Raw genomic sequence first — 24,557 nt, forward strand, 5'->3', positions numbered from 1 at the left:
TATACAAAGATCTAATATAGAATAACTTAGCTACTCATAATAAAATTAACAATTATCATGATAAGAAGTATTCACCAAAATCAATGGAAAATAAACTCTCCAATGACTTAAATGCTGTCCAAATTCATATACAAAAGCTCTTCGTCGTCACTTGCGAAGATATAGTTTGTGAAGAAAAGTTCTTCTTGACTTTGATTATATTTTTGATGAAGACAAACGCATCAACAAAAAGAAGAAAAAACTTGTCTAAGAAGAAAAAGATTGAAGGCTAGCACAAATCAAAGAAAATAATCAAGATGGTTAAAGTATACATTACAATTCATATTATATATTTTAATGACTCTGAATATTATGCATAATTCATCTCAAATCATTTGTGCATCTTTCAAAATCATTTAGAACCAAACCATGCTATTACAAAGATGTTTTTCACTTTTTCAAATTTGTAATCGATTACACAAAACATGTAACCAGTTACAGGCACAAATTTTTAACAGCTACAGTTGTAACTGGTTAACATAACCAGTTATAAACACGGAAAATTTCAAATTTTCTTTTAATAGCTATTGTTGTAGCCCGTTACATCATTGTGGTAACCGATTACCACTGAAGCAAAATGATTTTATCTGAACCAACATGAGTATAAAATGTTGCAAACCTTCATGCAATTGTTTCCAACTATATGCATCAATTCATAAAGGTGTTTTATGATGTATATAAAGGTTCAAATGTTAGATAATTCAAACATCATTTTTACATGATTCATAATTCAAACAAATTTTTTCATAATTCAAACAAATTTTTCAAACGTTCATATATCCATCAAATATGAAACTTTGTGAATAACTTTCATTTTATGGAAAAGAGTTTCATTCATATTATTGTGAGAAATTAAGTATATATGTTTGGATTGTGATCAAGAGAAATAGAAGATCAATTTCTATATAATTGATTTAAGAGAAAAACCTCTACATACATTATCAAAATTTTGTTATTGATCAGAAAATGTTAAGTGATCATTGTTTGACATAGAAAGTAGCGTGCTTTCTATTCAAGTGTAAAAGAATATGGTTTGCTTTCTTATTTATGTTAGAAAAGTGTATGAGTGATCTTGGTGTGAGGTTTGTACAGATTCCAACATAGTGAAAATCTCTCATGGGGTGTGAGGGGATTAAAGTACTCTTATTTGGAAAGAGGAACCAAGATATATCATTGTGTTCTTTACTTTCGACACTTTAATTTTATGTTATACATCTTTCAAAACAGCCCCTACACTTTATTCTAAACTAGAAAATTAAAAAAGAAAAGGAACTTGCATAAAAACCAGAAAAATCCAACAAGTCTAATTCACCCCCCCCCCCCCCCCCCCCCCTTTTAGATTGTACACTCAATACTTACAATTGTCATTAGAGTGGGTTAAGGTAACTTGCTTCTGCGTTCTAGAAGATGGCTTCCACAAATTTAGTTTTTAGAGATAGTGGTCGCAACAATAAACCTCCATTTTTTTGTGATGAATATTTTGAAGTTTGGAAAATCTGCATACAAGCACATCTTGAAGCACAAGGAGAAGAAATTTGAGATGCTGTAGAAAAGGGTATGTTTGTTCCCACAATTTTTTCAATGGTGTTGGTACAACGAAGATCAAAAGTTCATGGACCAACAACGATAAAAAAAAGTTCTCTATGACAAGAAAGCAAAGAATCTTCTTTTAGCAGCACTAAGCATGGATGAATTCTTCTGTGTCCCTCAATGCGCAACAAAAAAACAAATATGGGATACATTAGTAGTCATTCATGAAGGAACCACTGAAGTAAAAAGATCAAGATGGAACACTTTAAGCACAAGGAGAAGAAATTTGAGATGTTGTAGAAAAGGGTATGTTTGTTCCCACAATTTTTTCAACGGTGCTGGTACAACAAAGATCAAAAGTTCATGGACCAACAACGATAAGAAAAAAGTTCTCTATGACAAGAAAGCAAAGAATCTTCTTTTAGCAACACTAAGCATGGATGAATTCTTCTGTGTCCCTCAATGCGCAACAAAAAAATAAATATGGGATACATTAGTAGTCATTCATGAAGGAACCACTGAAGTAAAAAGATCAAGATGGAACACTTTAAGTCAAGAATATGAATTTTTCAGAATGCAACCCCAATAATCAATTATTGACATGCAGAAAAGATTTGCGCACTTGACCAATCACTTGATCGGTCTTGGTAACACTTTTACTAATGATGAACTTAATCTTAAATTACTTAGATCATTCACCAGGGCATGGCAACCGAAAATGACGGTGATATCGAAAAAGAATAATCTATCCAATATGACATCTGCAACACTGTTTAGAAAACTTCAAGAGCATGAAATAGAACTTAAAAGATTGGAGAAGCATGAAATTCAAGTAAAAGATTCAAAGATATTGCCTTAAAGACGAAAGTTAAAAATCATGATAGCAATCAAGAGGATGAGTCAACTTATGATGATGATGATCTTATCAAAAAGTTTAGAAAGTTCTTAAGAAGAGAAAGAAAAAAGGAGATCATTCAGAAAGAAGCACCAATAAGGAAGCTTACATGCCTTGAATGTGGAAAAAGAGGACATGTCAAGAGTTAATACCCTACACTAGAAAAGAAAGATAAATTCAAAAGCAAGAAGGACAAAAGGTCAAATAAAGCATATGTGACATGGGATGACAATGAAATAAGTTTATCTTTAGATGAATATCATGCAAGCAAGGCATTTATGTCATCATATTATTCAAGTTATGAAAAACATGAAGTTAATGATTCTGAAATTGATGATAGTCCTTCGTATGATGAATTACAAAGTGTTTTTAATGAATTACACGATAAATTTTTTAAACTTTCTAGTAAATGTTCAAAACAAAATAAAATTATTTTAAATATAGAAAGTGAGGCTAGTAACACAAAAACGGAGTTAGACTTAATCAAAAATCCAACTTGCAATAATTGTTCATCTCTTGAGTCTAAAGTTGTTGAATTAAACCAAGTGATCATGAAATATGAAAAATGTCAAATTGATTTAGAAAATGTGTTAAGTAGTAAAAAAGTTCAAATAATAAACGCGGACTTGGATTTACTAATTTTGATAACCCTAGTACAATTCAAACAATCTTTGTAAAGACTAGCTACTAGCAAATTCAACAATGAAGAATCAAAGAAAGAACATGTTGTAAATCATCATAAAAGGCATTATAGAAATAAATTTTATGTCAATAAAATGAATCATATTTTTAGACCTACTTGTTTCTATTGTAATGAAAAATGACATACTTCTAATGCTTGTTAAATAAGAAATTATGATATTTCTTATGGTGAGTATGTATGGGTGAGGAAGGTATATAACCCAAGATGACCGAAAGAAAAATTGGGTACCTAAGTATTACTAATTGTTTTGTAGGTAATTGAAGATCATATACTAGTATTGTCAAATCATGATGGATCTTTCAAGATAAAAGACCATATGATATGGTAATTCTAAAAGTTTCATTGAATGAAAAGATGTTTTGAAGAAGCATTGACATTATTATCAACTTTGACATTAAATTTTTATGAAGAAGATAAGTGTCTAATTATATGCTATTAATTTTTATCTATCATGATATACCTTTCCCATGTTATCACTTTGCTTTGAACTTTATTCTACCTTTTCCTCTTTTTGATGATGTTAAAAGGAGGAGAAATAGTAGGTATTGTATTTGTTCTTGTTCATAATATTTTCAGAGGAGAAACCTTTAAATTGCAAAAGAAATGGGGAAATATAAAATATAGGGGGAGTTTCTCGTTACTGCACAAAAATTTCAAAAATCATATATATTGAAGTAAATCTTTACTAAATAAGAAAATTTCAAAGGTTATTTGTCATCAAAAAAATTTGAGAGATTTTGAAGAAAAATTCTTCTTGACCTTGGTTATAGTTTTGATGAAGACAAACACATCAATAAAAAAAAAGATAAAAGCTTATCTAAGAAGGACAAGATTGAAGGCTAGAACAAATCAAAGAAAAGAATCAAGATAGTTAAAGTATGCATTACAATTCATATTATATAGCTTAATTGCTCATAATACTATCCTTAGTTCATCTAAAATCATTTGTGCATCTTTCAAAATCATTTGGAACCAAACCATGTTATTACAAAGCTATTTTTCACATTTTCAAATAGTTGTAACCGATTATAGACACAAATTTTTTAATAGCTATGTTTTATTTTTTAACAGCTACAGTTGTAACTGGTTACATGCACAAAAATTTCAAATTTACTTTTAACAGCTACTGCTGTAACCGGTTTCACTGAAGTAGAATGATTTTACCTGAACCAACATGAGTCTAAAAGATTACAAACTTTCATGAAATTGTTTCCAACTACATGCATCAATTCATAGAGGTATTTTATGATGTATATAAAGTTCAAATGTTAGAATCCGAAATCACCTATTGCATACATCATTTTTACATAATTCAAACAAAATTTTCAAGCGTTCATATATTCATCAAATATGAAACTTTGTGAATAAATTTCATTTCATTAAAAAGAGTTTCATTCATATTATTATGAGAAATTAAATATATATGTTTGGATTGTGATCAAGAGAAAGAGAAAATCAATTTCTACATAATTGATTTAAGAGAAAAAACTTCTACATACATTATCAAAATTTTGTTAATGATCACAAAGTATTAAGTGATCATTGTTTGACATAGAAAGTGGCGTGCTTTCTATTCAAGTGTAAAAGAAAGTGTTGTGTTTTCTTACTTATATTAGAAAAGTGTATCAGTGACCTTAGTGTGAGGTTTGTACAGATTCTAACATAGTGAAAATCTTTCATGGGGTGTGAGGGAATTGAAGTACTCTTATTTGAAAAGAGGAACTAGGATATATCATTGTGTTCTTTACTTTCGGCACTTTAATTTTCGGTTATACATCTTTCAAAAGAGCCCATACACTTTATTCTAAACTAGAAAATTGAAAAAGAAAAGGAACTTGCATAAAAACCAGAAAAATCCAGCAAGTCTAATTCACCTCACCCTTAAATTGCGCACTCAATACTTTCAATTGGCATCAAAGCAAGTTAAGGTAACTTGCGCCTAAGTTTCAGAAGACAGCTTCCGTAAATTCAGTTTTTAAAGACGGTGGTAGCAACAACAAGCCTTCATTGTTTTGTGGTGAATACTTTGATTTTTGAAAAATCTACATGCAAACGCATCTAGAAGTAGAATGAGAAGAAGTTTGGGATGTTGGAGAAAATTGTCTCTTTATTCGCACAAGTGTTGTTATGGCATTGGTAGAACAAAGATCAAAAGTGTATGGACCGCTGATGATAAGAAAAAGTTATCTATGACAAGAGAGTAAAGAATCTTTTTCAAGCAGCACTAAGCATTAATGAATTTTTTCGTGTCTCTAAATGCACAACGACAAAACAAATATTAGATACGTTAGTAGTCACTCATGAAGGAACCATTAAAGTAAAAAGATCAAGATTGAATAATTTATGTCAAGAATATGAATTATTCAGAATGCAACCCCTAAAATCAATTCTTGACATGTTGAAAAGATTTGTGCACTTGACCAATCACTTGATTGCTCTTGGTAACACTTTTACTAACAAACAATGCGCTTAATCTTAAAGTGATTAGATCTTTGACCAGGACATGACAACCGAAAGTGACAACGATATCGAAAAAAATATTGTTTATCTAATATGATATCTACAAATTTGTTCAGAAAATTCCAAAAACATGAAATAGAACTTGAAAAGATTGGAAAAGCATGAAATTCAAGTAAAGGATTCAAAAGATTCAAATTTAAAAAACTCTTAAGAAAAGAAGGAAAAAAAAATTCTTCCTAAGCACTAACAAAAAAAAAAGTTTCCAACAATTTTTCAAAAATTAATATATAAATTTTCAATAAAAGAGTAACTAACTAAGTGTACTTGTCTATAAATAAATAATTAAAAAAACACTGGCCACTCACTGCTACTTTCATGAGTAAGTAAAAAGTGAAAAGCAAGAAACGGGCTTTATTCTTAGCTTCTTCTGTGCCGCACCCAACCAAGGTCCCAAACCGTTTCTTCTCCTCCTCCTCCTCATTTCTTTATAATCCTTCGCATTTCTCAACCTTTCTTTTTGTTAATTCTCACCACCACTTTCTGAGTTTTAGGGTTTTTTTTCATTCTTTCAGATTCAAGATGATAGACTTTTCTCGCGTTCAGAAGGAGCTTGTCGAATGCCGTAAAGACGCTGCGGGATCGGGAATTCAGGTCAGTCCGAAAAGTGATAATCTCGTTAACTTGATCGGAACCATTCCTGGCCCTACCGGAACTCCTTACGAAGGCGGTGTTTTTCAGATTGAAATCACAATACCCGGTACTAAACTATTCGTATTCGGTTTCTTGCTATTTATCCCCAATTATTGTTTTTCAATTAGAGTTAGCTAGGGTTTTCAATTCATGGTCTGGGTAAAAGATTGATTGTCGCTGTTGTTTAGTATAATGCTTTTTGAAAAAATTTATCATCATTGACGATTCGTTTTTATTATTTTTGTTGCAGATGGATACCCATTTGAACCCCCGAAGATGAAGTTTACAACCAAAGTCTGGTATGGATATGTTGTTTCTGTTCTCTATCTCTTTTGTGATTAATGAATCTTGTTGGATTACTTAACATAGTGGTTAAGTTTTACATGAGTATGACGGTAGAGTATGTGATTGGCAGTGTTAAGTGTGCAACCCAGTGAATTGGCGGCCTGCTAAAATCTTCTGCTGCACCCGTTAATGATGCTGATCTATTGGGATCTTTGTATTTCATTGATATCTACCGTGGTTTATTGTTTATTTTCTTTTTTAGTTGAAATGTTTTTACTCAACCATAAAAATGCTACTTTGTTTACTATTTTCAAGATTTTGGTATGTCAACATTTCCTTTAAACATTCTTGAAAACATGAAACTAGATGGAAAGATACAAGCAAACCAAACACACTGTTCTAATTTGTTAGTGTTTAAAACTATTGCATTTGTTACTTGGCATGTTATTTTTCTGGAAATCTATAGTGTAATCCCATAATAAAATTTTGGGTTTGGTTGAAGATAAGCTCTTCTAAGACCATCCTTTATTCATGTGTGATATAGAAATTGTTTTGACATTTTATGCCAGGGTTTCAATCTGTCTTGAATTAATTATTGAGTATTGATGCCGGTGTAACCTCTAAACCTACTAGAGAAGCTTAATATGCTGGTCCTTTTCATTTAGTGTTGTTTATAGTGTGGTATTTGGTCTCAAAATATTGATATGATGAGTTTTGTATGTCATCTTTTGTTAATCTTTCTCTTTCACCATCTCACCCTGATTACTAATCTGGCAGTTAAGCTTCTCGTGCTTGTTTCAGTTGCCTCGTCATTAGGTGTTCAGGCTCCTGAAGTAGCATATGATTATTGAATCTATGTTCTATCTTAGTATTTATAGTATGAGCAATTTAGTTACTTATGCACTGAAAATGTGGCACTAAATGCATTAGTGTTCAATAAATATCTGTTCGGTTTATTAATTTTGCAATGCATATAACCATTGAAGGCACCCAAACATCAGCAGCCAAAGTGGGGCTATTTGCCTGGACATCTTGAAAGATCAGTGGAGCCCAGCACTGACTCTGAAGACTGCACTGCTTTCTGTGCAAGCACTTCTTTCTGCTCCTCAGCCTGATGATCCTCAAGATGCTGTTGTGGCACAGCAGGTCTGCTTCATTCTTGTGTCGTTGTATCTTTACTCTTATGGTTCTTCTCAAATGTTTTGCGTGTGGAACTAACAAAGTTCAATATATTGAATACTTTTATGCTTGTCTAAGAGAAGTTTGTCTCGTAGAGGTAGAGGAAGACTTGGAAAAACTATGCGATGAATTATTAAGAAAGATCTCAAGATTAACGATTTGGTCAGAAGCATGGTCTTGAATAGAATATATTGATAGAAGTTGATCCATGTAGTCGACCCCACTTAGTGGGATAAGACTTGGTTGCTGTTGTTGTATGCTTGTTAAGTTTCTACTAGATCAACTTCTATAGTCATATGTCATTCTATATAAACCATTGTTTATCTATGGATAATGCAGTACCTCAAAGACTATCAGACATTTGTCAATACTGCTCGCTACTGGACAGAAAGTTTTGCCAAGACATCATCTCGTGGAGTTGAAGATAAGGTAACAAACTTGATGCATTTATTTTTTGGAATTTGGAAGCACATCATTAAATATATTTTAGTTGATATTACCCGCCGTGACCTTTTTAAAAGTGGACACATGTTATGTTTTTAATCCCTTAAAGTAGTAAATTGTATTTTACTTTGGTCATTGAAACTCTGTTTATATGAATTAGTCTTTGAGTGTGCCAATTTCTTTAAAAATCTATTATTTTGTCATGTAGGTAACATGTGGCCCTTGTGTAGGTAGCGTGCCATGTGAACTACTCCTTAACTGTAGTTGATGAAAAAAGTGATTTGAAAAAATGAATGAATGTATTTGTGAAATTTGGCATATTAGTGACCAAATTGTATATTAATTTTTCCAACATCTTTTGTTGTTAAAACACTTTCTTTAGTGAAGAAAATTTGATAATGCTCTAGTTAATATTTATGTGTACTATAATTTTATACCATAATTGCTGTTGATATGCATTACCAGTTCAAGAACATTGATGTTATGCTTTTTATTTGGTAAGCATGAAAATATGAAATTAAGCTACTTTATAGTAATGATATTATTTCCATTGCTACTGTATTAATTATGATGATATTGTTTGATGAAGTTTAATAATGCAATTTCTATTCAACTTTCTTTCAGGTTCAGAAATTCGTTGAGATGGGATTTCCTGAAGCTCAAGTAAGAAGCATTTTGGAAGCCGTTGGTGGTGATGAAAATTTGGCTCTTGAAAGGCTGTTGTAGATTGACTAAAGGGTCATGATCATTGTGAAGTTTATATGAAGTGTCCGATGGAAGATGTTTGAGACACATAGACAAAAAAAGGTTCATTGAATATATAGATATAATAACCAAATCATATAGTATTTCAGGTTAATTTTGCCCTTTCTTCTCTTTTGAAACTTTGTACTCTACATTGTCCTAATTTTATCGTAGCACGTATAAAACGGTGAAATTATGTTTTTGGTCTTAAACTTTCTGTTTGATGTTTGTTCTAAGTAGCATGGAAAAATCATGTTCGATTATGTGATGATATAAGGTTAATCGGATCAAAGAGGTGGGTCGATTTGGGGAAAATATTGCCCATAAATCTTTTATATTTAACGTTTGAATGGAGAATGGTTAAAATTATTAATTAAGACTGATGCTAATAAAATTTTGATATAAATGAAAAATTGTTAAATAATGAAAGTTTATGAAATAGTTTTTTAAAAGTAAAATTTAAGAAAGGTTAAATTACTTACTAAAAATTGTTAAATAAAAATTATGTATTAAAAAAAACAAAAATGTTTTAAATGAATTCAACACATAATTTCCTATTTTCTTTTATATTTATCTCTTAGTTTTAAATAAATTTAATACACAACTTTTAAATTTTATTTATTTATCTTTTAACTTGTATTCTTAAGACACAAATTAGTATTATTTTTTAAAAAAATGACTCCGAAGTTTTCATAATGTCAAATAGATTATATAAATAATTTAAATTTAAATAAATTTTAATTGGATTATTTAAATTGTTTAAAATTTTATATTTCTTAAAGAATTTAATTAATTTGACCACAAACTATAAGGAGATTCAAAGTAAGGAGGTTATAAATGCATTTTTCTCTCTTAATTCTTATTTGAAAGACTCTCTTAAATAAGATTTATACTATTTTAGGGAATAAAAATTTGAAAGACACTCTTAATGGCAATGGATTACTATGCATTTTAAATAGATATACACAAAGGCTAGTACCTGTTTGTGATTTCAATGAATTTTACAAATTTTGATGCTATTTTAGAATCTTCACATACATGTAATATTCAATCTTTTTTAAAATAATCTATAAACACTTCCGAATATACATCTTATAAATATTTAATATTTATTTTAAAAAAATACTAAATACATTTGAAATACTTCATAGATCAAAAACATTTTCTTTAGAAAATGGCTAGAGCAAGAGTTTTCTTGCACTTCAAAAAATAAGGAGAAGAGAAATAAAAAGAAAATTAAGAGATTATAGTGAAAATTGTATTTAATTATGTTTAAATAGTCTTTTCATACAGTAAGTTTATGTATTTTTATTTTTAGTTCATAAAATTTTCATTTTTAAGAAAATGATTTATGAATGTTAAATCTTTTTTATTTTAATTTTTAAAATTAAAAGTTGTAGGAAAATTTGCAGTTTTCTTTCGAATTTTTCTACAGATTTAAATTTTGCAAATTTTGGTTTCTTTGAATTTTCTTGTTTAAGGATTAAAACCAAAATGATTTTAATATTCAGAGGGATTAATTTTAAAATATATATATTTAGGGACTAAAAACAAAAACACGACAATTTACGATTTACAAGAATAAAATACAATATATTTTACATCATTTATAGCGATGACAATTAGACTCATCCCTAGTGGATACCCACAAAATTTATTCATAACGAATAGGAAAAATCCAACAAAATGGATACAAACACGAGCACGAACAATTAAAATAAACTAGTATGAGCGTGTGTACAGGTACTTTAGTACCCACCCCGCCCCATACCTACACAATATATATTTATGCGTTTTTATTTTTATTATTACATACACAAGTTAATTTATCAATTTTATAAAATATATCTCTATTAAACTTGTATGCATTTCTATATAAATGTTTGTTTATTTTTTAATTCAATAATAACATTCTTGGATTTTTTTAAGTGTTATTAAAATTTAAAATTACATGATAAATTATAATTGATTAATTATTTTTATTAAAAATACGGGTAAATGGGTACGGATATGGATACTTAGGTGCTCATATGATACGTGTACGGGTACATAAATTGATGCCCACATGAATAAAAACTAAGGTACATGTATTTTTTCAAACAACAAGTACCAGGACGAATACTATAATACAATGTTTATACCCTATTCATTGTCATCCCTAATCATTTGTATAAAATCATATATATATATATATATATATATATATATATATATATATATATATATATATATATATATATATATATATATATATATATATATATATATATATATATATATATATATATATTAGTAATCACGTATAAAGACAATTATAATTATTTAAACAACTTAGGATTAAATAACTAAAAACAAATTCCCCTATTTTAATTCTATAATAATAAGTTGACAACAAATATACCTAATACATTTCTTAAAATAAAAGATTTGTTAGTCTTTACTTCTTGGGTTAACACGTATACAACCTCTTTAATTTTCTTTGATTGATTCACTCTATTAAAAATGGAATCTTATCTCAATATGGTTGCTCTTACGATGTAAAAATTGATTCTTTCTTTGATTAATAATTGACTTATTTTCAATTTATAGTTTGATTGATCTCTTGACTTCAATCTTCAATTCCATTAGAACTGTGCTATGTACTCTGATTCATAGGATGAAAGAGCCATATATGGTTCTTCCTCTATTCACTTTATCTCCATACAAGTCTACGTCTCAGCAGAAAATAATCTCGGCATCAAGAGTTTTTTTTAGATGTTGGTAATAGAATTCCATAGTCCATCATGCCCATCAAATACCTCAACACTCTTTTAAGTGCAATCATACGAGTTCTCATTGGATCATCCATAAACCCGCTCACTAAACCAACAACAAAATAAATATTTGGATTGCAATTACATAAATATATGAGAGATCTAACACTATGTTTGAAAGCTGTGAAATTCAACTTTTTCTTCTTCTAATCTCCTTTCTCTAACTTGAGATTTGTTTCGATAGATGTTGGTATATGGATACATTATGAGTTCTTTAAATTTTTTAATCTCAGATTTGTTGCTTTCAAACATTAGTAAATCATCAACATTCAAGCATATATGAATTATGCTTGATGGTATTTCCTATACATACGCACCATACTCTCATGCATGCATTTGATGTAGTTCAATTTCATAGAAATCCATTTATTCTCTTGTTCTATAGACTTTATGTGTTTGTTTCAGGCCATAAAACTCGATCAAATCTTGATGGTAGAATGACAAAGATCAATTTCTCAATTGTTCATTTAAAATTTTTAACTACCGAGTGAAACATGGTTCATCCCCTTGCATTCTGACTATCACAAGTCTAACTGACTCAGTTCTAACTATAGCGACATAAATCTCTAAATAGTCTAGATCTTATTTCTACAGAAAAACTCTAGCAACAAACATGAACCTTGTGTTTTGTAATTGATCCATCTGGATTGTGTTTTAGATTGAACTTCCACTTTAAAATTTTAAGCAAAATTCAAATAAGTCAATTACAACTCATTAATTTTTAAATTCATTTTTTATAAAGTATTAAAAATAGAAAATTTTGGGACCAATTTGTAAATTTTAAAATTTTTAAAAAGACCGATTCGTAAAATTTGAAAAATTTTAAATATTAGTTTGTAATTTTTTTTTTTGAAAATTTTTTATGATCAATTTTACAGTTTAAAAAAAATATGAGGATTAACTTACAAATTTTAAAAGTTTAATAATACTAATTTGATATTTACGATGAATAGAGTGAGGATTGAATTTCAAATGTTTTACTTTTATTTTTATGTGTTATTTGAAATTGTTTAAATTTAATTTGAACAAAAATACTTGTTACATATATATTATTTTAATAATTTTCAATATTTTCTATTCAAATAATAAATTTTGGTCAAATATTTTTAATATTTAATTTTTTATATTAAAATAACAAACACACTATTAGAGAAGAAATGATTCATTGTCCTTAAAAAACGTGTGTAATAATGTGTGTTGAAGTGCATGGCAGAAGCCATGTCAATGTCATTGTTGTTTCATGACGAAGGAATAATAGAACTTATATATTGTTGAAATGAAGCAACATTTTGTGGTTTTATCTTTTCTTTCAAGTGGTGCTTAGAGTTTTTTAGATGCTGAGAGAACATTTGAGAGCGTGTTACATAAGCCCTATAAGCCCTGTTTGAATTACTTTAGTCATAAATTAACGAGATTATTCGCAATGGCGGAATCGGATAAAAAAATTTGGGATGACTGCTAATCTAAAATAAAGATTATAAATAAAATGTAAATAATATTTTAAATAAAACATTAAAGTTAAAATAAATACAAAGTTAATTACTAAAAATTTAAATTACATGACTTAAACTATCTTAAAGTAATGCTTTACGCATTTCGAGTGACTTGAAATCGTCAATAATTGACTCCGAACTAATGCTTGCACTAATATCCCTTTCAATATATACTATCATGCTATCTTCAAGAAACCCATCATCCATCTTGTTTCTCAACTTAGTCTTAATAATTTTCATTGCTGAAAAAGACCTCTCAGTTGTGGCTGTAGAAACGGGAAGAGTCATGATAAGACGAAGTAGTCTATCAATCAAGAAGTAAGTTTCAATCTGTCCAGATGCAACCAAACATGAACATAGTTCTTGAATAGTTGATAAATTATTCAAGTTTGATGCTTGACGAGCAACAAATAGAAAATGTTGGAGTTGAAATTGCAAATTATTCTTCTCTTGATCACTAAAATCCATAGGTAGTGAAAAAGATTTCAACTTTAAAGTAATGTTGAACTGTGACTTGATTCTCTTCAAGACGGGAGCGTCCAAATCTTGTTGTTGAATGAACATCATTAAGATCAGGAATCTCAATACCATGCTTTTCACAAAAAGATACCACTTTAGTAAACAATATATCCCAACCATTTTCTCTCAAACCTTGAATAAGATGTTTTGTTGAACGAACCAAGTTCATAGCATTAACTACATCTTGATTTTTTTTGTAAGGCTTGACAAAGCATATTTGTTATACCCATGATTTCTTTCATCAAGTGCAAAATAAATATAAAATCAAATGCCTTCAAGTAATTGTAACAACTATCTGCATCCCCACGTGTAGCATAACTCCCTCTATCTTTTGCAATTTTTTTAAAAACTAAACAAGTTGCTTCATACATGTTTATCAAGCTAGAAATTGAATCGTAATGTGATCCCCAACGAGTATCTCCGGCTCGTTTTAATGTACCAACTTGATTTGCACATTTATCAGTTACAATCTCATCAATCTCTAACAAATAAGCAATTTCTTCTAATTGGGCAGCTTGTAACTCATCATGACGCTTTGTAGAAGAACAAACAACATTCACAACAAAGATCAGCTTCTCAAAAAATTTATGAACAGGTTTGACTTCTCTTGATGATGTAACTAATGCAAGTTGCAATCGATGAGCAAAACAATGAACATAGTATGCATAAGGACAATCCTTCATAAAGAGGGTTTGTAAACCATTCCATTCTTCTCTCATATTGCTAGCACCATCATACCCTTGGCCACGAATGTTAGAAACATCAAGGTTATGTCGAGAAAGTATATCACATATTGCTTCCTTAAGAGTTAAAGATGTGTTGTCTTTAACATGTGCCACATCAAAAAATCTCTCTTGTATTAAACCAACTTTATCAACAAATCTTAATACAAGAGCCATTTGTTCCTTTTTTGACTCATCACGGGCTTCATCAACAACGATACAAAATTTGGAATCACCAATTTCCTCACGAATACTCTTTTTCACCCTACTAGAAAGAATTTGCAAGAGCTCTTTTTGAATTTGATGTGAAGTATACTTGCAATTTTGTGGAGCATTTTCCAACACAACTTTTGCAACTTCATCATTGTAGGATGCTAAAAGTTTCAATAACTCAAGAAAGTTACCTTGATTTCTTGATTTGCTACTTTCGTCGTGACCCCTAAAAGCACAAGCTTGTAGTGTTAACCAACGAACAGTGTCAATTGAAGTCTTGGGTCGTAACCGATTACTCATTTTTTGACTTGAACTTTGCACTTGAATAACATTTCTAATATGACCATCTTGATTCAACAAGTCTTGATAAGCTTTCATTGCATTGTTGTGTGGTGAGCAAGGATCCTTCCCTATGTGTTTAAGAAAGGAACAATATTTTCCATTCCTAACTTTCTTCCAATTTCTAAAACCCATAGAAATAAAGACAAGTGATCCGGGACGTCCACTTAGTTTTTTGCTAAAAAGGTAACATGGTAAGCAATATGCGGCATCTTCAGATGGTGAATATTCTAACCATGATGGAAATATGCTAAATCAAGTATGTCGAAACCTTCTCGGATGATCCTCGTTACCGGACAAAGGATAGTTTTCTAAATGAATTTGATATGGACCCCATTTTAGATAAGCTCTTCGTATTGCATCCACTTTATTTGGTGGATATTGCCAAATCGGAGGACGCTTTCCAGGATCGCGTTCCAAAGAATTTTCAAAATCATGATGCTCTTCAATTGTTGGGTTCTCAAGAACTGTTTCAGATTCGGATGTCGGGATTATAATTTCTTCATCTCTCTCTTCTCTTTCAATTTCACATGCTTTCCTTTTGAAAAAAGAATCAATTTTCCTATTATTCATCTTTACTCTTCCTATAATATCATATCAGATCCAAGAATCAATTTAGAGAACATAAAAATTAAAAGAGAAAAAAATTAATAAACTTAATTAATCAACTTTAGTCCGTTTTCAAATACCGGTAACTTCACTATTAAAAATTAGCAGCAACAATGATTAATAAACCTTATTAAAGTGTATAACTATATTTGTAAATGACAATGTTATGAATTGGCTTAATAAACCTCATATAGATTATTTTAACACATCAAGAAAGAAGAACCCTAAAAATCGCAAAAACACAAATCAAGCAATCACTTTAATTTGTTATTTTTTATAAAAAGAAGAATGAATAAAGTTTTTTATCTGTTAGATGCCGATCACTTTAATCTGTTCCGATTTCGATGCCGGTAGCAAATCCATATGAGAAAGAAAGGAAAGGTAAGAGTTTTATACCTTATCTGTATTTTAACCTAACTTTGAATGAAAAATAAAAAATAAAAAATAATTTTAATTTAAAACAAAGATGTTTTAATAATTTAATATATATAAATTAAAAATAAATAAAAAATTGAGGGGTGACCGTGGCCTTCCCACGTCCCCTCAGTTCCGCCACTGATTATTTGAAAAATAGATATCACAAAATATCAAGATATTATCATATTTTAATTCTATTTAATTGCAAATTGATCTAATATCATATTTAGTGGGTGCATTTGTGGTCTAGGTTTCAAGCCTCTTAAGAAATTCTATTTTAAAATTGTAAAACGTATTTTAACTATCTAAATGATATTTTTAACCACGGTATTTGGTTCCTTAAAGGTAGGGAGTATAGTTTGGTAGAATTTTTTAACTTTGATTTTGCATGGTGCAAATCACATAAAAAAAGTATTACCGGAATCTCTCATATTTTTGGAAAATGCTTGATTTTTTGGGAAAAAAAACAAAAAAACAAACATAGTATTGCTATTTTTTATAACCAAGGGCGAGTACGAAGTTGACGGCAATTATTGTGCACAAGCTTTTTTTTATAAAACAATAATGGTTGGATTAAGATTTAAAGTTAGGCTGCATTCCCTTCAAATGTAACAATATAAGTGTAATTAATCTTATGTGACAATATAAATGTAATTAATCTTATCAAGAATCAAGTCTTTCATTGCAGTAAATGTATTAAAATTAGACATCATTTTGTAAGGGACCATGTGAAAAAATGTGACATTTTTTTCAAATACGTGGACACAATAAATAGCTCGCTAATATTTTTATAAAATTATTGTTCGCAAAACCGTAGCTCAAGATATGTAGAGAATTAAGAATCCTAAATCCCCTTACTTAATCCTATATATATATATATATATATATATATATATATATATTATACTAACAATTTTTATAAAATTCGTTAATATTTTTATAAAATTGTTGTTCGCAAAACTGGACCTTAAGATATATAAATTATTGTATACTAACAATTTATTATGTAGCAAGATTCACTAAGATATTATATTTATTGGTATGTTCCTGCTAATCCCAATCTTTTTTTGTCAATGTTTTGGAATATTTTAACTTATTGTCCGTCTGAACTGTTGATTGAAGATAATGTCATAAGCATTGTCACTTAATTTACTTATAGACAAGAGATTATGAATTAAATCTTCAACTAATAAAACATTAATAATAGAGGAAATGGTACCATTACCTATTGTACCAGATCCAATGATCTTACCCTTTTGGTTTCCTCCAAAGCCTACAGAACCTCCAGGATTAAGTTCCAGCTCTTGTAACCCGTCATGTGTCGAGATCATCCAGAGTTCTGGTACCATGACTGGTGTCTCAACTTGGCTACTAAGGATATATGTTACATAAATTATTTTATTCTTATGTATCCATATATTTTTGGGTCCTTTGTGGTAAGTTCTGCCAAAAGTTTTACCAACCCAGGGTTTTTGTGCAGAATATATATTCTGTGTGTGGCCATATGTGAAATGAGAGTATAAAGTTTTTGGCTTTATCACAATCTTTTTGGGTTTAGGCTTGAACATAGAGTTCTTTGGTTTCACATAACCAATGTCTCTTTTCCCATTTCCACTAACTCCATAAATCATTGAAACAATCTTGATTCGATCTATGTTCTTCGTTAGGAATTTTTAAAAAAAATGTTTCATAACTCTTGGAAGCACATTCAGAGTCCATAGGAGCTTTTGAAATAATTTCTTTTTCAAGTTTTTCACTCTTGCTTTTTAGGGTAGAGTTTTCTTTTTCTAAACTACGTTATTTTTCTTTTAAAATAGAGTTTTCTTTTGGCAGTTCACTATGGGGTTTAGAATCGACTACATGAATCTATTTTAGATTCTTGTATCTTTTTTTAAGCTTATAAACATTTTCAAGAATCTCAGCTAAGAATAATTCTAATTCAGAACAAGTGAGATGAGAAAATACCTTGCCAGAGTCTGAGTTTAATTCTGAATCTGATTCTGATTCAGATGCTTCAGTGCTAGCTTCTAGAGCCATGTTAACCTCCTCTTTTTCAGAGTCATATTCTGAAGATTCAGAGTCATCCCAGGTTTCCATCAGAACCTTCTTCTTCTCTTTGAAGAAATTCTTTTTAGGCTTGAGTTTAGGAAACTCATTCTTATAATGTCCAGACTTTTTGCATTTAAAGTAGATAACATCCTTGTCAGCTCCAAACTTCTTCTGCCTAAAGGTTGACTCAGATCGTCCACTTGTTCTTTTGTACCCTCTGAACTTCGTTTTTCTTTACTTCAAGAGTTGGTTGACCCTTATGGAGAGTAGAGACAATTGATCCTCTTCTTCAAAGCTTTCTTCATACTCTTCTTCTTTAGCTTGAAGAGCTTTAGCCTTCTTAGGCTTGCCTTTGGACTTCAGAGCCACAAACTTTACTTTCTTCTGGGGCTCACCCTCTTCAAGCTCAATCTCGTGACTCTTTAGAGAACTTATAAGTTTTTTCAGAGATATGTTGTTCAGATCCTTTGACACCTTAAGTGATGTCACCACTGACCTTCATTTCTTTGGCGAACTTTTGATTATTTTATTTACGTGATCTGAAGTGGTATAACCCTTATTCAGAACTTTTAATCCAACTAAAAGAGTTTGAAATCCTAAGAACATCTCCTCAATCAGAAACAAGAAAGCGACAAGAAAACATTCTTCCATTTTGAAGGCTTCATATTTATGTATTAAAGCAAATGCCTTAGTTTTCTTAACTTGCTCATTTCTTTCATGAGTCATTTTCAATGAATTAAACATAGACTTAAAAAAATCTTTATTTATAATCTTTTCATACTCTGAATACGAAATAACATTCAACAATATAGTTATGAATATATGTTGATTCTTGTGATCCTTCTTTTGCTGCTCATTCATTTTGCTTCTTCCAAACATTGTACCATATGCATTTGTAGGATATGTGTATCCATCTATTACCATATCCCATAGATCTACATCACAACCTATGAAGAAAATTTTAATTCTATATTTCCAATATTCTAACTTTTCTCCATCAAAGATTGAAGGTTTGGCAGAATAATGATCTTTATCATTGTTTGCATGTGCCATTATATGTTTCAAAATATGGATCTTTATCTGACACTGTTAAATGTTTGACACAAAAGAGTCAATACCAGAACCAACACTTTGATGCCAATTGAAGGTTCAAGAAACACAATAAATAGGGGAATTGAATTGGATTTCAAATATGACAGTTTTTCGTGACCCAAAAATAATAACAACAATGGTAAAAAGAACAAGGTATTTTTATCCTGGTTCACCGCTAACTAGGTTAGTCAAGTCCACTTGTCAGAGTGATTTTGCCTTCTCAACATGACTTAACTCAATAATCAAACTGATTATAATCTCAAAGACTACTCGTCAATGACTTCTCAAGGATTATGACTAAACTTAGTCGCTTAAGGAGTTACAACTCAAAGACTACCCGTCAATGACTTCTTGAGGATTCTGACTAAAACCTAGTCCCTCAAGAAATTTAACAATTGTTAAATACAAGATTTATGTTTACAATATTTCTTATAAATAAGTAGATACACAAAGTGATAAACATACTTTACACTCGAGAATATATGAAATCAAGTGCTAAGTGTTTCTCTCTATTTTCTCTTTCTTGATATTGATTTTCTCTATTGAAATTTTTCCAGCATTTATATATATATATATATATATATATATATATATATATATGTGTGTGTGTGTGTGTGTGTGTGTGTGTTTCGTTAATGAAATTCATCGTCAAGTTCTCTCTGTTTCTCGACATTGTTTGCCCTCTTTATATAGGAGATGAATAATACCGCCGGAGGATAGAATTAGAAACTTCTTCAATTCTATAACTGTAATAATGATACGAGGTTGAGTCGATAATCGTGGATAGTGGAGAGGAAATCTTTGATAGTCGTTGGTAGTACAATCCTTAAGAATATCGACGTATCAGTCCTTTTGATTTCGCCACTTAAATTGTACTAACTTCTAGAATATTCAGTTAGTCATTTTTCTAAATCATTGGCTTTGTATATGAGATGTTTTGAAGCTTGATCAAATTTCAGAGCCTTGAAGAAAGACTTCAGAGTCTAGTGAAAAATGAGGCTTGAATTTATTAGAGTACATCTGAATTGTTTACTTCATAAGCGTTGACTGGGATATCCAGAGTTGACTATCAGTTTAACACTTCTTTGTATTCTAACTTTGTTTTAGAATCTAATAATGTTAAGAGTCCAGAGTCTAAAGTCTAATGAAGTCTAGAGTCCAGAGTCTCTTTATCCGGAGTCCAGAGTTTGTTTTTTTCAGCTTTGTTCAATGTCTGACTTGTTCAAATTCTGCTTTATCCAACATCTGGTTTGTTCAGATTCTTCACACTCAATAAACTATTAGAGTATAAAATCATTCTTTATACTTTGTTATCATCAAAACTTAAGGATCATAGATGTAGATCAAACTTGTTCCAACAACGTGTTGGCGAGGAGAAGCAAAGACGAGTCAACGACAAGAAAACATTAAATGCCCTTGTCCCCTACTACTTCCGCTACAGACCCTAAAATGCTTCAATTTTAAAACAACGGAAGAGAAACCTTGGAAAGCCGATCACAATTACTAAAGAATCTCCGGTACCCATGATGCTCGGTAAGCCTTGGAGGCAACTGTTCTAAGCCGACCATACTCTTCTGAAATCGACCATTGGGAAATAGTCCGGTCAGAGTCATAGCCTCTAGGTCGACTACACGGTTACGTTTCTAGAATCTTCTCCTTACCATAAGCATATCCTATATCTTGCTACAGAGGATCCACGTCTCATGCACATCTAACAGTTCTCCGCATTCCATACGAGAAAAATAGTGAAACCTTTATTTCTCTCCCCTATATATAGGGAATGACGTCATCTCAAGTTATAAGTTTCAAACACAATTTGAATTGTCTTTACTCTTTCACATACTAACTTGAGCGTCAGAGTGCTAACATTGTTGGTACACCCCCGTTTTGTTGCATCGGAAGCTCTACTATGTTGCAACTTCCATATTCCTCCTTATTTCTGATTTCAGAAGGAAATATTATTCGCTCATACTCAGATTAATCATGCTTCTAAGTTTAAATTTTTCTTTTCTAGTAATAATGAGCAAACTGTTGTTGATTTTATTAGTACTACATTGACTATTGATGCTACTAAGGACCTTTGGAAGTTTCTTGACATTCCTTTTATTATATATTATACATATGATTTAATTGTTGATAGAGTTAAAACTAAGCTGAGTGGAAAGCTAATGCTTTGTCTATGTGATCGCTCTATTCGCAAGTGCACGAATCGCATCAGAGTAATATAAAAGAATATCGATCCCGCAGAGACCAAATCGTCAATCTATCGATTACTATCGTTACGATGTTTTTCTAAGGCGGTATAAAAGAGATATTGATGTTGCAAAATAAAAGTAAATAAAGAAAATAATAAATACAGTGCAGATAAAGACAGGTTTGAATGTATTTCACGTCAGTTAAATGATGTTTCGATTGTCTAAATAGAACTACTTATAGGGCAATATTTTCTACTCTTGAAAAGAATCCATTTAACAGGAATTGTCGCTTTCGCGTATTCAGAACCGAGTTTACCCTTAAATTAAGGTCTTTTATTGTCACTTATAAAAGGTGCGCAGAACGCTAAAGTAGTAAACTTATTTTTAAGAAATAAGACTCGTAAACTTAGTTGAAAAGTGATTTTGATTTGGAAAGTTTACCCAAGGAGTTTCCTGATTTTAAATCTATCAACGCGTCCAAAAACAGTTTCAAAAATCGTTTTTCCTTAAATTGATAAAAATTCCTAGTTAACTAACCCAGGGTGCTTTCGCACTCCTTGAGTAGTTAAAACTAACCAAGTTTGTTTCAGAAAACTCGAATTAAAAATCAAAACAGCCTTTAAAGCATTTCTACATATTCAATATGTGAAACATCTCTTTAACCGCGATCCTTACATTCTAACCTTTGAAAGATTTAGCCAGACATGGTAATACAAACAAACACAACGATATTGATCATAATGAAAAGTTGTTTTAGAATGTAAGGCGTAAAGAATAAGTAAAGCGTGTAAAATAATTAAAATGAACAATAAAGATAATGACGAGAAATTTAAATAAAGTAAAGACAATGACAGGAATTAAATAAATTAAAGCAAGGCAAGAAATTAAATAAAGTAAAGCATAGCAAGAAATTAAATAAAGTAAAGCATAGCAAGAAATTAAATAAAAGCGATTAAATTAGAACCTGCTCCAAACAAAGGCTTTAAATCTGGTACAAGGAAAATAAACCTTTGACTCTGAAGATAAAGACGACAACAAAATCAAAGTGCTCCAACTCAATCTCACTAAGGTGCGATAACCCCTCGATGTGACGGATTACCGCTTTTACAGATGATAATATAGTCTTAGTGTTGTAAACTAAGTTGGATGATTTGGAAATGAACTAGAATGACCTATTTATAGAGGAATTCAGCAGCTTGTAAAGACCATGATGCCCTTCAACTTCTCCTTAGTGGGAACGTGAAATGCAAAGGTGGCGCCCGCCACCCTTTCATGGCGCCCGCCATGTGTGGAAATGGGAAAGTTCATGGGATCGTGGCGGTTACCTCCTGGTTGAGGGTTGATGAGTCATGGCTTTTCCTATAGCGGCCGCCATGCATAACGCCATGTGTACAACATTTGCCGAAAAACCCTAATTTTTGGTCTTTTTGCTTTGTTTCTTCTAAAAAGGGCCTGAAAGAGCTAAATATATGAAAACAACATAAAAGAGAGCATAACACAAGCAAAATGATAATAAAGACCTAATAAACATGTGAAATCCGAGTCAAAAATGCGGTGTGATTCAGTGTGATCAAATTCTCCGACACTTAAACCTTTGCTTGTCCTCAAGCAAAAACTCTTTATAGCTTATACAAGAAAAACAGTATCAACCAAAGTTAATTCAAGGAAAAAAGGCTTATAAGTTTATTCAAGGAATGTATCGATAGGTACTAACGAATCAAACTAAGGATATTGTAGTGACACTTCCCGCAAATGCTGTCATAGGCTTCGTTCTTATACAAATCAATCCACATCATCCCACCATACCTAGGCCTTCGTTTTGTATTCTTCAAGTCCTTTTCATTCAGGTGCAATCACATTAAGCCCGTTATCCGTACATACTCGTAGTAAGGTGACCGGTTAGTGATTATGATCTTAAGCATGGGGCTCTGGTACATAAGTTGGTGTAACCCCTCTATTTAACCCAATTTGCAGTTGTGAGGGATTGGATCATAATCCACCCTACCAAGTTCAGCACCATATACCTCTGAACCAACCAACAATAGGCATATTCTTATATATATAAATATATATATATATATATATATATATATATATATATATATATATATATATATTTTTCTTCTGCATGTTTCGCAAATGTCTTTATTTTGCTGGGTTAAATGACCGTGTGAGAGTCCCCTAGCCCGGATTTTCATACAACTAGAGAACAAAGCAGGAATTTTTGTGATCATTCACTTATATTCATTGGTCCTCTACGTAGAGCATGCTTAAGCCGGAGCTGACTGCAAGGATAAACTACTTAAGGACTTATTTGGAATAAAAATTAGGGCTACAGCATATGAGGTATCGGGATCGACTCTTATAATCATGAAGCCTACGGTGTTAAGACAATATCAATTTTTACAAAATGTTTTCCTAAGTCTTTTACATCCCTTCATAAACCTGTCTTATAGCCTGAATATTCAAGATGCACTGTTGTCTTAGCTCACAATTTTTTTTGGTAAGGTTAAAGAAATGGGAGAAATACGGATACACTACACAGATGACTCGTCAAACACATGTTATTTTATTGAAAAGAAAAGGCAAACAACTAAAACACAAAAAAAATAAAGGAAAGCGATAAAAAGCGATAAAAATCTCCTCTCACACTTAAACCGAACATTATCCTCAATGTTTCGATATGAGATAGGGTAAGAGTAACCTGGAAGAGAGAGAGAGAGGGAGAGAGAGAGAGAGGGAGAGAGAGAGAGAGAAAGAAAGAGAGAGAGAGAGAATTATAGGTGATCACCGGTACTATCACCGTCACCGCCCTGGTCAGGATGCCTGGGTTGACGACGCTTGCTACGAGTACTAAGTCCTTTCTCCAGCTGCCTAGAGCGACCTAAGAGAGACCGTTGGTTGGCCTCGATAAGTGCGAAGTGATACTCAGTAGCCTGTCGCTGGCGATGTTGCTCATTAGTGATCGCAAGTAAGGACTCAGTGATAGTCCGATGTGCTTGCTCACTACGCTGTTGGGAGGCTACTATAAAACTCATATTATCTGTCAATTGTTGGTTTATGGTATTCAGAAGGGTGTCACACCTTTCCTCTCGAGCCAGGTGCTCGCGCCACATCTCCTCAATGA

The 24,557-nt window shown here is 31.1% G+C and overlaps 2 protein-coding genes across 3 annotated transcripts; one reads left to right on the forward strand and one right to left on the reverse strand.

Moving 5' to 3' along the window:
* The first annotated feature begins 5,934 nt into the window (after nt 1-5,934).
* On the forward strand, nt 5,935-9,181 carry LOC127078403 (ubiquitin-conjugating enzyme E2 27). 2 transcript variants are annotated; one of them, XM_051018866.1, is made up of 6 exons: nt 5,935-6,074; nt 6,200-6,384; nt 6,568-6,616; nt 7,589-7,748; nt 8,121-8,210; nt 8,850-9,181. In XM_051018866.1, the coding sequence occupies exons 2-6, from the start codon at nt 6,207-6,209 to the stop codon at nt 8,949-8,951; spliced, it is 579 nt and encodes a 192-aa protein (XP_050874823.1). In that variant the 5' UTR covers nt 5,935-6,074; nt 6,200-6,206; the 3' UTR covers nt 8,952-9,181. The 2 variants fall into 2 exon arrangements, with proteins under 2 accessions (XP_050874823.1, XP_050874822.1); XM_051018865.1 differs by having other exon boundaries at nt 6,074-6,384.
* An 8,779-nt stretch (nt 9,182-17,960) lies between these two features.
* LOC127079268 (uncharacterized) lies at nt 17,961-19,196 on the reverse strand. Its single transcript, XM_051019677.1, has 3 exons — nt 18,678-19,196; nt 18,418-18,563; nt 17,961-18,318 (listed from the first exon to the last, which is right to left on the reverse strand). The coding sequence occupies exons 1-3, from the start codon at nt 19,194-19,196 to the stop codon at nt 17,961-17,963; spliced, it is 1,023 nt and encodes a 340-aa protein (XP_050875634.1).
* Nucleotides 19,197-24,557: the final 5,361 nt, after the last annotated feature.

Source organism: Lathyrus oleraceus, chromosome 5, assembly GCF_024323335.1.
Source record: "Lathyrus oleraceus cultivar Zhongwan6 chromosome 5, CAAS_Psat_ZW6_1.0, whole genome shotgun sequence".
Classification (NCBI taxonomy): Eukaryota; Viridiplantae; Streptophyta; class Magnoliopsida; order Fabales; family Fabaceae; genus Lathyrus; species Lathyrus oleraceus.